At 40.1% G+C, this 14,738-nt stretch overlaps 1 protein-coding gene across 6 annotated transcripts in view; it reads left to right on the top strand.

Moving 5' to 3' along the window:
* Positions 1-11,520, top strand: part of ERCC6 (ERCC excision repair 6, chromatin remodeling factor) — a 75,483-nt gene extending 63,963 nt beyond the window's left edge. For 4 of the 6 annotated variants that reach the window (XM_033417593.2, XM_033417592.2, XM_033417595.2 and 1 more), the window contains 9 exons: positions 1,814-2,029; positions 2,499-2,609; positions 2,996-3,115; positions 3,516-3,610; positions 4,211-4,356; positions 4,442-5,143; positions 6,700-6,904; positions 7,558-7,636; positions 8,778-11,520. In XM_033417593.2, the coding sequence (XP_033273484.1) occupies positions 1,814-2,029; positions 2,499-2,609; positions 2,996-3,115; positions 3,516-3,610; positions 4,211-4,356; positions 4,442-5,143; positions 6,700-6,904; positions 7,558-7,636; positions 8,778-9,200 (2,097 nt within the window). In that variant the 3' untranslated portion in view covers positions 9,201-11,520. Of the gene's footprint in view, positions 1-1,813; positions 2,030-2,498; positions 2,610-2,995; positions 3,116-3,515; positions 3,611-4,210; positions 4,357-4,441; positions 5,144-6,699; positions 6,932-7,557; positions 7,637-8,634 lie in introns of those variants that run through there. The other 2 variants (XM_033417597.2, XM_049697378.1) reach the window with 2 other exon arrangements.
* Positions 11,521-14,738: the final 3,218 nt, after the last annotated feature.

Here is a 14,738-nt window from a genome sequence, read left to right as displayed (position 1 = left end):
ATGTACAGTGGAGAAAGGACAGCCTCTTCATTAAGTGGTGCTGGGAAAACTGGACAGGTACATGTAAAAGTATGAGATTAGATCACTCCCTAACACCATACACAAAAATAAGCTCAAAATGGATTAAAGACCTAAATGTAAGGCCAGAAACTATCAAACTCTTAGAGGAAAACATAGGCAGAACACTCTATGACATAAATCACAGCAAGATCCTTTTTGACCCACCTCCTAGAGAAATGGAAATAAAAACAGAAATAAACAAATGGGACCTAATGAAACTTCAAAGTTTTTGCACAGCAAAGGAAACCATAAACAAGACGAAAAGACAACCCTCAGAATGGGAGAAAATATTTGCAAACGAAGCAACTGACAAAGGATTAATCTCGAAAATTTATAAGCAGCTCATGCAGCTTAATAACAAAAAAACTAACCCAATCCAAAAATGGGCAGAAGACCTAAATAGACATTTCTCCAAAGAAGATATACAGATTGCCAACAAACACATGAAAGAATGTTCAACATCACTAATCATTAGAGAAATGCAAATCAAAACTACAATGAGATATCATCTCACACCAGAATGGCCATCATCAAAAAATCTAGAAACAATGCTGGAGAGGGTGTGGAGAAAAGGGAACCCTCTTGCACTGTTGGTGGGAATGTAAATTGATACAGCCACTGTGGAAAACAGTATGGAGTTTCCTTAAAAAACTACAAATAGAACTACCATATGACCCAGCAATCCCACTACTGGGCATATACCCTGAGAAAACCATCATTCAAAAAGAGTCATGTACCAAAATGTTCATTGCAGCTCTATTTACAATAGCCCGGAGATGGAAACCACCTAAGTGCCCATCATCGGATGAATGGATAAAGAAGATGTGGCACATATATACAATGGAATATTACTCAGCCATAAAAAGAAACGAAATTGAGCTATTTGTAATGAGGTGGATAGACCTAGAGTCTGTCATACAGAGTGAAGTAAGTCAGAAAGAGACAAATACCGTATGCTAACACATATATATGGAATTTAAGAAAAAAAATGTCATGAAGAACCTAGGGGTAAGACAGGAATAAAGACACAGACCTACTAGAGAACGGACTTGAGGATATGGGGAGGGGGAAGGGTGAGCTGTGACAAAGCGAGAGAGAGGCATGGACATATATACACTACCAAATGTAAGGTAGATAGCTAGTGGGAAGCAGCCGCATAGCACAGGGAGATCAGCTCAGTGCTTTGTGACCGCCTGGAGGGGTGGGATAGGGAGGGTGGGAGGGAGGGAGAGGCAAGAGGGAAGAGATATGGGAACATATGTATATATATAACTGATTCATTTTGTTGTAAAGCAGAAACTAACACACCATTGTAAAGCAATTATACTCAAAAAAAAAATAAGAAATGCATTTGTTAAGTTACATGATAGATTTTCCTAAATTTTAGATGGGCCTGATGTTTCTTATTTATATTTAAAAGGTGAGCCAGTTTTTTATATACTGTGAACTGCATACTTTTTTTTCTAGAGGGAAAATAAATCATCAGCAGTTGAATGTGACCCTGGTAGATATGTTTGGTCCAAAAGGATTTTTTTTTGTTTTTAGAGAACTTGCCCTATCAGGAAAAGAAGATGTGTAAAGGTTGATTTCTTCCAGCTCCTAATATGCTGTGATTAGGGAGGAAGCTAAGAAGCTGGTGAAGAACTACTTTTTAATCTGTGTTACATATCAAACAGCCTCCTTCCTTTCCTTCCGGAGTGAATGGTATTTTACGTGGGCTAATCTGAGTGCACGTAATTCTTTTGTACCATAGATTTTCTCTGGACTTGTAGCCCTAAGAAAAATCTGCAACCACCCTGATCTCTTTTCTGGAGGCCCCAAGAATCTTAAAGGAATTCCAGATGAGGAACTAGGGGAAGATCAGTTTGGACACTGGAAACGTTCTGGGAAAATGATAGTTGTTGAGTCCTTGTTGAAAATATGGCACAAGCAGGGCCAACGAGTATTGCTGTTTTCTCAGTCCAGACAGGTGAGTATACAAACCTCATACAAGAAACAAGTTGGTTCTTTATGACTCACAACCATTATTCAAAAAATGAGATATTGTCTAAAATACTGATTCCAAAGGCAAATCCACCCATTGACCCTGAAGTGGCAGCCTGCAAAGCTCTTTGGGAGATGGGATCTTTCTCTAGAGTTGGTGCCCAGAAGTCGGCTTTTAAAAAAATGTTTATTACCATGTGATTCTGGGGTGCAGGTGAGTTTGGGTCTGAACTCAAATAAATGCCGTGCTGATTACAAAACTTGTAAGAATTAACAGTATGGAAATACCAAAAATATTCTTGCAGTAATTACATTTATCTTCCTCGAATCAGGAAACCCCTTTTAATATAAGCCTTTTGGGAAGGATGTGACTCTTTACACAAATGTGGAGTACTCACTGGAGGTGTACATTTGATTTTTAAACTCTTACATCCTCCACCCCTTCTCCCAAACAGATGTTGGACATATTTGAAGTATTCCTTAGGGCCCAAAAGTATTCCTATCTCAAGATGGATGGTACCACTGCGATAGCTTCAAGACAACCACTGATTACAAGATACAATGAGGTAACAAGTGAACAGAACGATGAAGTCACATGGTGCTACTTTGTGCGGGGTGGGGGGGGGAAGGAGAGGTCTGCACCCACAGAGCCTACATCTGGGATTGGGCAGTGGGCGCTTTTAACTCAGTGCCTTTCTGGATTATTGGGATGTGTTGTGTTTAAACAGAGAATGTATTCCTTCTCGAAAACCCGGGTTTAAATATTGCTAATATAATTGATATTAAAAGTAGAAGCTGTGAGATGGGATCTTGGCTGACCAAAGGTTTCTGGGGCATAACCCATTGCTTGTATTGGGAACAGGCTTCCGTGTGGAGAATATGTAAAGGCAGAGGTGAGGAGCTGTAACTAGTCTTCCATGTGCATACTGAGTGTTGTGTGTCTTACCTCTAGGACACATCCATATTTGTGTTTCTTCTGACCACTCGGGTGGGTGGCCTAGGAGTCAACCTGACGGGGGCAAACCGAGTCATCATCTATGACCCTGACTGGAACCCAAGCACAGACGTGCAGGTCCGTTTGTTTTGTTTAAAGGAGCGTGTTGGTGACATACTATCCGATGGCTTGCACTCGGGAGCGTCCTTCGGTGCCACGTTACCCTCAGCACATAGCTCACCTCTTGGTTGTAGCTTGTCTTCAGCTTGGAGTAAGGGTCTTCACAGTTTCCCCGTAGCAGGCACACTAGACATGGGTAAGAAGAGAACGTGGGAGGGGACGGACACACATTGTTTTTCAGGTAGAGTTGGCTAGGTCTGTTTTGTCACCTGCCTGTTTATCTTCCTTAATAGGCCTTGGTTGTACTTAGCCTCATTAGCCAAAATTCTAATTTCGGGAGTGGAAGGAAGCGACCGGCTATTAATCAGTGCTTATCGCTGAGAAGGGCCCTTGTTGAGCTGCATCTCTTCTACCATAGGCCCGGGAGCGAGCGTGGCGGATAGGCCAGAAGAAACAGGTGACAGTGTACAGGCTTCTGACCGCAGGCACCATTGAAGAGAAGATTTACCACCGGTCAGTACACGTGGCTGTGCTCCTTGACCGGAGGGTGCTCTCCTGGTTGCGGGTGTGCAGGAGGGAGAGGCACGCTGCCAGGGTTTGGAGCAGGGAATTTTTAAAAAATAGTACTTTAAGAAGTCTTGGGACTTCCCTGGTGGTGCAGTGGTTAAGAATCTGCCTGCCAACGCAGGGAACATGGGTTCGAGCCCTGGTCTGGGAAGATCCCACATGCGGCGGAGCAGCTAAGCCCGCGAGCCACGACTACTGAGCCCACGCTCTGCAGCAAGAGAAGCCCCCGCTCACGGCAACTAGAGAAAGCTGTGCACAGCAACAAAGACCCAACACAGCAAATTAATTAATTAATTAGTTAAAAAAAAAAAGTCTTTCCATCTTAAAGCAATAGTTGCTGTAACTGAGCGATATGTGTTTTGGTTTTTTTACCTTGTTTTTTTTCTTTCTCATTAAAATAAGCTTAGATGTCTTATTGTGTGTTTTTTAAAAATGTCTTTGAACCTGATTGTTTTTCTATCTTATTAATAAACAATTACTGTATGTTTAGAATTCTGAGGTACAGCTAAACATTGTTTCATACCAGCTTGATTTCTATCTTTTTAGACAAATCTTCAAGCAGTTTTTGACAAATAGAGTGCTAAAAGATCCAAAGCAAAGGCGATTTTTCAAATCCAATGATCTTTATGAGCTGTTTACTCTGACTAGTCCTGATACATCCCAGAGCACTGAAACAAGTGCTATTTTTGCAGGTATTTCATAAAAGAATTTAACTTAAAATAACGAAATACATAAGCATTATGCAGTATAACACTAGCATGTTTTTCCCTTTCACAGGAACTGGTTCAGATGTTCAGACACCCAAACGCCATTTAAAAAGAAAACTTCAACCGGCTTTTGGAACAGACCAGAACATTGCAGTAGGTAAAAAGTTCCCTGGTTCTAACACATCTGCAAACGTTGCCATGTCATCTGAAGAGAAATCTACAACTATAGGACCTGAAGTGAATGCAGTAACTTCTAATCTAGGTGATCCTTTGAAAGATGCCCCTCAAACATCTTGTAGTCTAACTAACAGTGAGAGGCTTGGAGAAGAGACAGATGCAGTGTCCAGACTGCAGGATTCCTCAGTGATTCATGGAAACGGGGAAGGTTCAGATTCTCCAAGAATCAGCAAAATGTACAGGATGTCTGGTGAGGAAAGCATCGATGAAAAGGAGGGTCTTTCTGATAAAAGAGAAGCCTGCCTGGTTCAAACAGAACCTCTTTGGGAGAATGAGCAAACAGAAAATAATTTTTATAAGCACAAGTCGAAAACGAAACATCATGTGGCAGAAGAAAAGACCCTGGAGAAACATCTGAGGCCGAAGCAAAAGCTTAAGAGCTCTAAGCACCGCAGAGATGCCAAGTTTGAGGGAACTCGAATTCCGCACCTGGTGAAGAAGAAGCAGTACCGGAGGCAGGACAATGAAAATGAGAGCGAGCCCAAGGAACGCAGCCATGACGACTACGTCCTGGAAAAGCTTTTCAGAAAATCAGGTACTCCTTTTGCTGACCTTGCCACAGGTGTGCTAGGAATAGAAATGAGGGGGCCACTTCTAGCGGAAGCAGCCTTTTCTGACAGTGCAGAGTGTGTGCTCAACTGGAAGTATTTTTCCTTCTAAAACTCAGATTTGAAATGTATTGACATTTTTGAAAATCATTTTCACCTCTCTTTCATAGGAGAATTTGAACCTTGGGAGAACAATAGGACTCGACTTCTAACCACATACAGGGGGGTGCAATGCTTAAAATAGATTTGTACTACCTGAACATTCATAGATGATTTCTCTGCATGCTATATTTATCTGATTTAACAAACACAGGAGAGTAAAGTGACAGATCATGGGAGAGAGACACAGGGGCATGGCCAGAGGCAGGCACTCTGGAAGTAGGAAAGCTGGTAGCTGGTATCAAGGGAGAAAAATTAGGAAAGCAGACTCAACAATTGCTCGGGACCCTGGAGGGACCAGCCAGCCTGCAAAAATTAGTCATCCCTGGGACTGTCTTACTCAGGTCTCACCAGTCATTGTGTTCCCAAGGTGACAGCCTTGAGTTTCCAAAGATTGCTGAATGGGTTTCTGTTCAGGAAAGCAGGCTTAACGTATGGCATCTCAGAAGGAAACCATCTGGGCCTGATGCTTTCTTGTAAGGTAGTTCATTGGTAACTTGCTCTATTTTTTTCTATAGTTCCTGGTCTATTTTCCTAAGAAAACTTATCTGTCTTGTCTAATTTTCAAGTTTATTTGCATGGAGGCATAGAAAATACTCTTGTAATAATTTTTTTAAAATCGGCTTCTGTTTCAAGATAATTTCCCCCTTGTCATTTCTAATTTTGTATATTTTTCCCCCGTTTCCTTTGTCAGGTTAAGCTAGTAGATTGTCTATTTTGTGATTTTTTTCCCCCAATAAACCAGGTTTTTGATTTATTAATTAGATCCATGGTTGTCCTCTACCTCATTAATTTATGCTTTTATCTTCAGTATTTTCTTCCTGTTGCTTTTGTTTTTGTTGTTGTTTTGATGAGTTTTTTTGGTCTTAATTTTTATAAAACTGTTCGACTTGGAATTGAGTGTATTTATTTTTGTTCTTTCATTTTTATTGATAGAAATATTTAGGGCTATGCATTTTCCACTGATGACTGCATTGGATTCTTCTGATATGTAGTGTTTCCATCATCATTACTTTTTAGAAATTCTGTAGTTTTATTTTATATTTGTATATTTTCCCCCTTCAATAGAGAATATATTAGTAGAAGATTTTAAAGTTTTCCAGGTGACAGTGAAGAGTTTATGTTGAAGTGTGGTTATTAAAGCATTATGCTTTGATTATACAAAGCAGTGACAGTTGATAATCCCTCCCTCATCGGGTAGAGATGCAGGTGAAGAGCAGCAGCATTTGTAAAAGTTCCTGGGTCCTGGTGATCACGGGGGAATAGCAGCTAAAAACGTTCATGATGTTTCCTCTACCCACAACACACTAGCCTATACAGAAGAAAACGTGTGATTGTGTACGAGCTGAAATAACATGTTCACTGTTTCCTTTGCTCTTGCCAGTGGGTGTGCACAGCATCATGAAGCATGATGCCATCATGGACGGAGCCAGTCCAGACTACGTGCTGGTGGAGGCAGAGGCCAACCGTGTGGCCCAGGATGCCCTCAAAGCACTGAGACTCTCTCGGCAGCGGTGTCTGGGAGCAGCATCTGGTGTTCCCACCTGGACCGGCCACAGGGGGGTGGCTGGTACACCAGCAGGAAGAAAGTAAGAGGTTGCCACCCTGCCATACTTGTGAGGAGGCCAAACCTGCTGGGCTGGAAATAAAATCAGGGCAGGCGGGGATACCTCCTCCCGTTTATCTGAAGCAATAGAAAATCTCTCAGGGAGGGATTGGGTCAGCCAGATGTATGTGACTTGGGGAAAGACTTTTATCATCTTACCTTCTTCTTTGCTTTCATTCCCTCCTTTCCAAAGCTGATTTTTCAGGGAAAGGAGAAATCTGTTTTGCTTAAGAGATGATGTCATAAAAAATAGTAAGAGGTATAGAATAACGATTCAACTTTAATAAGATGATTAGCTAGGTTTCAGCAATCAGTAATTACTATGGTATTCAGTGTGCTCTTTTAGAATAGTTTCCCTACCTAGAATTCAAGGGTAGTAAGTTGAGCAAGGATATTGAGTGGTTTTTACTTGAGATGCAGTAATAATTTCTACTACTTTACTAGGGGAGTAAAGTACGGGAATCTCAGGGGATAGAGCAGAAGCACCATGGCTGATGGAGCAGAAGCATCATGGCTGTGAGAGAATAACCGTGCAGAAGAAAATTGCTCTAAGAGGAGTTTAGTTGTTGGAAGGGCATTCTCATCTGTAAGTCACAAAGTTACATTTTATCAACTATGACTCTCTTCCGTATTTAGGAGAAGATTTGGTCAGAAAAGGAACTCCAGCTTCTCTGTGCAGCATCCCTCTTCAACGTCTCCAAAGGAGAAATGCCAGGTAATCTGATAGCCTATCAGCTTTTCATTTGTGAGATCTACTTAATTGAATTGCCATGAAAACTTCACTCGATTCTGCATGTGAAGAGCGTCACTGGCATAATGACATCTGATGTTTACATTGTATGCACTTTCATGCATTTATGAAGTACTTTTGTGTGAATTTAAAAGGGCCAGCGAACTTCCTAGAAAAGACAAAGTCTTTAACCCAAGATCCATAGTAGAATCTCTGTTTTGTCTTCCCAAAGTTCATATAAGGATGGGTGATGTGTGAGTTGCTGCTCATACCGCCTGCCCCATCCGGAGGTGAAGTACTAGCTCCAAGGACCACTGCCCTCTAGACTAAAGGTCTAGAGGGCCTTTATTGAATGTTGTTTGTAATTTCCTAGCTGCCAGAGCACTGTGCCCTTCTCTGCCTGTCCTACAACCCCGAAGGCCTTGAGTGCTTCACTGAGAGTAAATAGTAGGCCATGCTCTTATCATTTAATACTTTGTTTTTTTCTGCTTAAGGGTCATGTTACTTATAAAATTTGAAAACTCCCAGGTTCAGATTCCTGTTTTAGGTTAATATGAACACATTTAGGAATAGAGAACCTTTTTTTTTTGACTTCCTGTGTTATGTTCTTTTAGCAGTAGGAATGTGAAGAAAAACTAGATTTATGTAGCTGTTCTAAGGAAACTCACATGAGGTGTAAAGTAGTAAAAAGATTTAAAAGTGAAGGAAGTACAGCTCTGATATTGTTCCTTATCCCACGGTGCTCAGATCAGGGAAAATTTGGGAGGAAGAACAGTAAATGCCCACAGAGCTCGTACCTGCTGGAGACAGGTTTCCCTAGAAGCCTTCTTCGGAAGCCTGGCCCCACCCTCTCTGCGCTCCCTCCACTCCCGTCCCTCAGGATGGTGACGAAGCAAATAGTGTAGTTTTGGGTTTTTTAGGAAATGTTTTCTAAGAGTGGGTGCATTTAGACACTTGACTCTCCTCCTTTCCCTTTGCATTAGACGGTGTATCATCCATTGTCCATCAACCTCAGTGCCCTGGGCATGTGTGTTATCTTATGGCCCCTCAGAGCCTTTGGAGAAATAAGTAGTGGGAGCGTAAACTGGAGATTAAATATATCGATGCACTGGTCTTCTTTCTCCAGGACAGCACTATGAAAAAGGATGGAAAAGACAATGTTTCGGAGCATTTTAGAGGAAAAGTTGAAGATGCAGAGCCTTCATCCGGGGCCCTCACTTCGTCCTCACTGTTGGCTAAGATGAGAGCTAGAAACCACCTAATTTTGCCAGAGCGCTTAGAAAGTGAACGTGGGTGCCTTCCAGAGGCTTCTGCTCCTCCGCCTTCCAGCATGGAACACGATGACCTTCTGGTAGAAATGAGAAACTTCATTGCCTTTCAGGCCCAAGTTGATGGCCAGGCCAGCACTCGGGAGATACTGCAGGAGTTTGAATCCAAGTTATCAGCATCACAGTCTTGTGTCTTTCGAGAACTATTGAGAAATCTGTGCACTTTTCATAGAACTTCAGGTGGTGAAGGAATTTGGAAACTCAAGCCAGAATACTGCTAATCAATGTTACCTTCTGAACTTTAAATTGACTTTTTCTAGTGGAAATTTCTGATTATTAATCTTATGATTAATAATCATGTTTGGTTAATGGAAGTTGACTGCATTTGATGTTTACTTTGAATGATAGCTACCTCATAATTAAAACTTTAAGGAGGAAGAAGTTCTTCTCTGAAACTTAAAAAATACCTGGATTTCTTTTTTTTTTCCCAAATACCTGGATTTCTTTTTTTTTTTTTTTCCAAAATTAATTATGAAATCAGGGACCTAACTGTTAATCCTTGGAACACATTTGTTCTTTTACCCAGAAGATGCTGTCAGGGAATACATACTACTCATTTAGAAGTTTATAGACCAGAACTCTCAAGAATTCTTTTTATTGGTGCTAAAATCATGTCTTATATTCAGTTAGACCTGTTCGGTAAATCAGTTCATCAGTATCTGATAACAGAATTGTTTTTGGTACCTAGGTTTTAAATGTTTAAATCGATCATTTGCCACCCAAAAAAGAGATCAGACTTGTTACCTTTTGAGTCCTATTAGTTGCTTTTAAACGATCTTCTGTTAAGGTACTGTTAAATTGACAGGTATTTTTATTAGTAAAGCATGGAATAGCTTGATAGTAAATGATGAGACATGTATTTTCAGAAACTTGTAGTTTTCTCAGTTTACAGTGGCTTTATTTTAAGCAAAGGGCACCTTTCCCCCCCGCATAGTGAATGGTGGTTTTAGGAAAATATATGTTATCTTAAAAAAAAAAACTCAAGCAGAACCAAAAGTAGATACAAATAAAACCACCAACGCACACACGCACACGGGCGTTGCTCCAGACCACACCCGGATATACCATCATCACCACATGGTGAGCACATTCCAGCCCTCTCTCTGCTTACATCCTGGGTGGGAACTTTGAACCTTTTTTACCTTATTCATTGTCTGTCTTTCTAAGGATGCTGGTAACTTTATATCAGACATCATTGTTCTCCTTCTTCTGTCCAGTCATCTTCATCTCTCTTTTCCCTTTCCGTTCGCCGTGACTCTCCTGTTCTAGAGGTTTGGTTTTCAGCTGCATCTGTTTCTGGCTGTTGTTCATGTGTTTAGAGTTTTGTGATGATGTCGTTTTGATCCTTAGTTTGTTTTCTTAGCGTTGTTTTTCTTTCCTTGTCATTGTTTTATCATCACAGCTCTGAAGTCCTGTTTTCTGAAGTTCATTGGCTTCCTTAAATGTCTTCTAGAGCTGTCACGGTGCAGTTTGTTTCTTAGAGTTGTTTCCTCTGGCCTGCTGTTTTCACTCTTTCTGATTTTTCTGTATTGTGCTCTCCTTCCGCCCATGCTGTTTCTTTACATCTAGCTCATGCTAAAATCAGGCAGCTGGGTCCAGATCTGTATGCTCTTCCCTGCCACCCAGAGAGAAGGGGTGTGGGTTTGGAGGTTGGGGGGAGCCTCTGCTGGGCAGCATGCAGCTTTTGGTTGGAGGACTTGGGTTTTACTTTTCTGTTCTGAGATTTTGTTAAATAGCTTGGGCCATGAATCCTTCCCCTTAGATTAGGAGATGTCATTGTCAGAGTCATAATTCCCACCAGAATTTTCTGCTTCCTTTTTTGGATTCTGGCTTTTTTATTTTATTCTGTTTTTAGAGTGGTTCGGTATTAGAGGAAGAAGATTCTATTATTTTCTTCATTCTGCCATCATTATCTAGAAATAATAGAGACTTTTAAACAGGTCAGTACATCCTAAACTTGACTACTTGGCTCAGAAGGGAGTCAAAATTAATGACTTTTGTTTCTGGGAGGTTCTTTTTTAATTTTTATTTTTGTAATCAAGTCATTAATTGCAATGTAATCATCATTTCAATTAAGAAAATTGCATCCCTTTTGTTCTCGGATTAAAGTACCAATGCAGTTCACGAGTGTGAAGTGCTTTGGCATCTTAGCTCTGTTGTGTGAAATCTAAGCTCTACCAAGCTAGGGAAGTTGTAGCCTTCTCATCAAGTAGAAAATGCCAGCAAAAGTTATGATACAGTCACAGCAAGGTGGCCTTCACTCCAAGCCTTGTCTCAGCTCTGCCACCAGCTGAGACCTTGGGTAGTCACTGCCTTGCCTGTGTCTCAGTATGGATATCTGTAAACATCGTCATCGTGCCTCTGGGTGGAGAGACTTAGAGGAAGATGCTCTAAGTCATGGTTTTAACAACATAGAGTAACTTTTTCATTTAGATAATATCTAACTTTTGGAACTTTAAAAGCTTTGTACAATATAGATAATGTATTTAAAATGTTATATTGGTATTAAGCTACAATAAAGGATTTTAAAATTTTGTGAAATTTTAAAAATTCCTTAGTTAATACATGAATATACTATCACTCTTTAAAAACTTTCAAGCAGTACTCTGCCTCCCCACCCCCTCTTGTTCGTGTTCCAGAGATAAGTACTGTGTTTGGTGTGTATTCTTCCAGGCTGTTTTCCATGCCTTTACAGATGCGTGCAGCAGAGACTGCTGCTGTAATGTCTGTTTTCCCCTTCTCCTTTACTGATAAGATTCCTGCTTTTTACCTGGACACGTGGCTGCTCAGCTCACGACTCTACTTGCCAGCCTCCCTTATGGTTAATTGTGGCCACGTGACCAGGCAATGGGCTACAAAGAGAACATCCAGACTGGGCCCTTAAATAAGGAATTGGGTGTCCACTCCATTCGGCATTCCCCTTTGTGCTGGCCGAGGTGCCTGTGGGAGCTTTAGCAGTGACATGCGGTGGGGAGAGGTCGTGTGCTGAGGATGGAGACGTTGGCCTGCCAGTCTTGAACTGCTTCCCTTTCACCCGTTAACTTAAGAGCAAAATAAATTCCTGACTTGTTTAAACCACTGTCTTTTGGAGTCTTTTTGTTACAGCAGCTCTTTTGTTTTATATGTGATTTACAAAAATGGGATTATCATCTTTATTATTTTGCAACTATTAACTTTTCATTTAACGTTATATACAACACATCCTTTCGTTCCTCTAAGTATAGCTCAACCTTCATGTAATTGCTGGAGTTGAAATTAGGTGGATTTTTTATTTTAATGGTTGTAGTGAAAGTACTTCCTTCAATTCATACTCCATAAAAGGACCATTTCTCCACACCCTTGCCAACAGTAGGCCGTATCAATCTCGGAAGTTTGTTTTCCTAAACAATATTGTGGTTGAAAATACCTTGTTTTAGCTTGAATTTCCCTGATTACTTATAAAACTAAACATTTCCATGTTTTTTGGCTATTTGTAGATCCTCCATTACAAGTTGCTTGTTCATGTTATGTTGGCCTAGTTTCACTATAGATCATTTTCTCTTAGGGGTTACCCTCTTTCCCAAACAAAAATGAAAAGGCAGTCGTTCCTACTATTATTGAATAGTCCAATCTTTTCTCCATCCATTTGAAATGCCTAGTTTATCATATGCTAAATTGTCTGTTTCTGGACAGTGGATCTAGATTCTATTCTACTGAACACACACTTCCCTGTCCAACTTTGTACAGTGTTTTGCTATCTATAGGCATGTTTCCCTTCCTTTTTCCCCCCTCTTCATTCATTGTCTTATTCTTGTGCATTTTGTTTCAGGTAAATCTTAGAATCGGTTTATTAAGTTCCACTAAAATTGTGTTGCTCTTTTGATTGGGATTGTATTAGTTTATACATTAATTTGAGGATAATAGACTTCTTGTAATTAATGTAGTTTTCCCATTAGCATCATAATAGGCCTCATTTGATTAGAGTATGTTATATTCTTGGATAAAATTTTAATAACTTGCTTCATGAAGGTCTTGCACATTTCATATTAGGTTTATTCAGCTATTTTATAGATTTTTAGTTTTGTGAGGGATCTTTTTACTTTTGCATGAAAATATGGAGGATTAGAACACAGAACTTTTTTATGATGTTTATCATACAGTTTTTAATTTAAATATAGTCAAATTCAGTCTTTTCATGTTTCATTTTGTTTCCTTATTTAAGAACCCCTTTCCTAATCTAAAGTCTTGATTACATTCTCATGAATTCTCTTGTAAACACCATGTGGATAGTTGCTTTTTCTAGCACCTTTTAAAAAAATAGTTCATCCTTTCCCTCCTGACTTGCAAGCCTTCCTCTATCACTATATCTAATTTCCATGTAATTATGGGAATGTTTCTGGGCTCTGTACTCTGTTAAATTGGTCCACTTACTTAACTTTGCCACTAACCCACTGTTTTAATAATTGTAGCTTTATAATTGGCAATCATATATGGTAGAATGATTCCCCTCATCTTCCAAAAAATTTCTTAGTTCCTGAACCTTTGTTTGGGATCAGCTTGTCACATTTGGATTTTGTTGTTGTTTTTGAAATTGTAATGACTGTACAGATTACTTAGGGAGGATTGTTTACTGAGTTTCTCATCTATGAATAGGGCATATCACTCTGTTTATAATACATATTATAAAGGCATAATTCCATTATGTCTTTCACTTTTATAAGGTCATGCACATCTTACATTATCTCCTAATTATCCTACAGTTTTTGTTGCTATAGTAACATTTTTAAAATCACATTTTCTAGTTTATAAGAGTATTGTTGGATCTTACGTATTGGTCTTGTATTTAGCAACCTTGCTTGAACTCTTATTAATTCCAGTAAGTCTGTAAATTGTCCTGTGTGTTACAATCATGTCAGCTGCAAATAATGCCAACTGTATTTCTTCTGTTTCGATACTTCCACCATGTATTTCCAATATGATAATGAATATAATTGACAACGGTTGACATCCTTGCCTTATTCCTGACTTCTAAAGTTTTACCGTTAAATATGCAGTTGCTGTAGCTTTCTGGCAGATGATCTCTATCAGGTTAAGGAAATGCTCTTTCTGGGCTTCCCTGGTGGCACAGTGGTTAAGAATCTGCCTGCCAATGTAGGGGACACAGGTTCGAGCCCTGGTCTGGAAAGATCCCACATGCCGTGGAGCAAATAAGCCCATGCGCCACAACTACTGAGCATGCGCTCTAGAGTCTGCGAGCCTTGACTGCTGAGCCCACGTGCCACAACTACTGAAGCCCGTGCACCTAGAACCCGTGCTCCTCAACAAGAGAAGCCGCAATGAGAAGCCCACGCACTGCAACAAGGAGTAGCCCCCGCTCGCTGCAACTAGAGAAAGCCCACACACGGCAACGAAGACCCAATGCAGCCAAAAATAAAGTAAATAAATTTAAAAAAAAAGAAATGCTCTTTCCAATCCTGAATCCAGTGCTGAATTTTATTAAATGCTTTTTCTGCACTATTAATTGTGTAGTTTTTCTCCTTTAAATCTCTCTCGGTGTTGTAAAGTACACAGTAATTTTCCAAAATTAAAACATCTTTTAGACTTCTACTGACAGAATGGCAGTGTGAAGGACCCTGCAGTAGTGCAATCCAGAAAATGACTATAACTGGACAAAATTCCAGAAGACAAACACCCCCTCCCTCCCCCAGAAAATTGAATATATCTGGAAATAATCCTAAGGGTATATTGTAAATGAAGAGACAGTCAAGAAAATCTACTAA

The sequence above is a fragment of the Orcinus orca genome, chromosome 14 (assembly GCF_937001465.1).
Source record: "Orcinus orca chromosome 14, mOrcOrc1.1, whole genome shotgun sequence".
Taxonomy (NCBI): domain Eukaryota; kingdom Metazoa; phylum Chordata; class Mammalia; order Artiodactyla; family Delphinidae; genus Orcinus; species Orcinus orca.
Note: the sequence above shows the minus strand (reverse complement) of the source record. Positions and strands in the feature narration are given on the sequence as shown.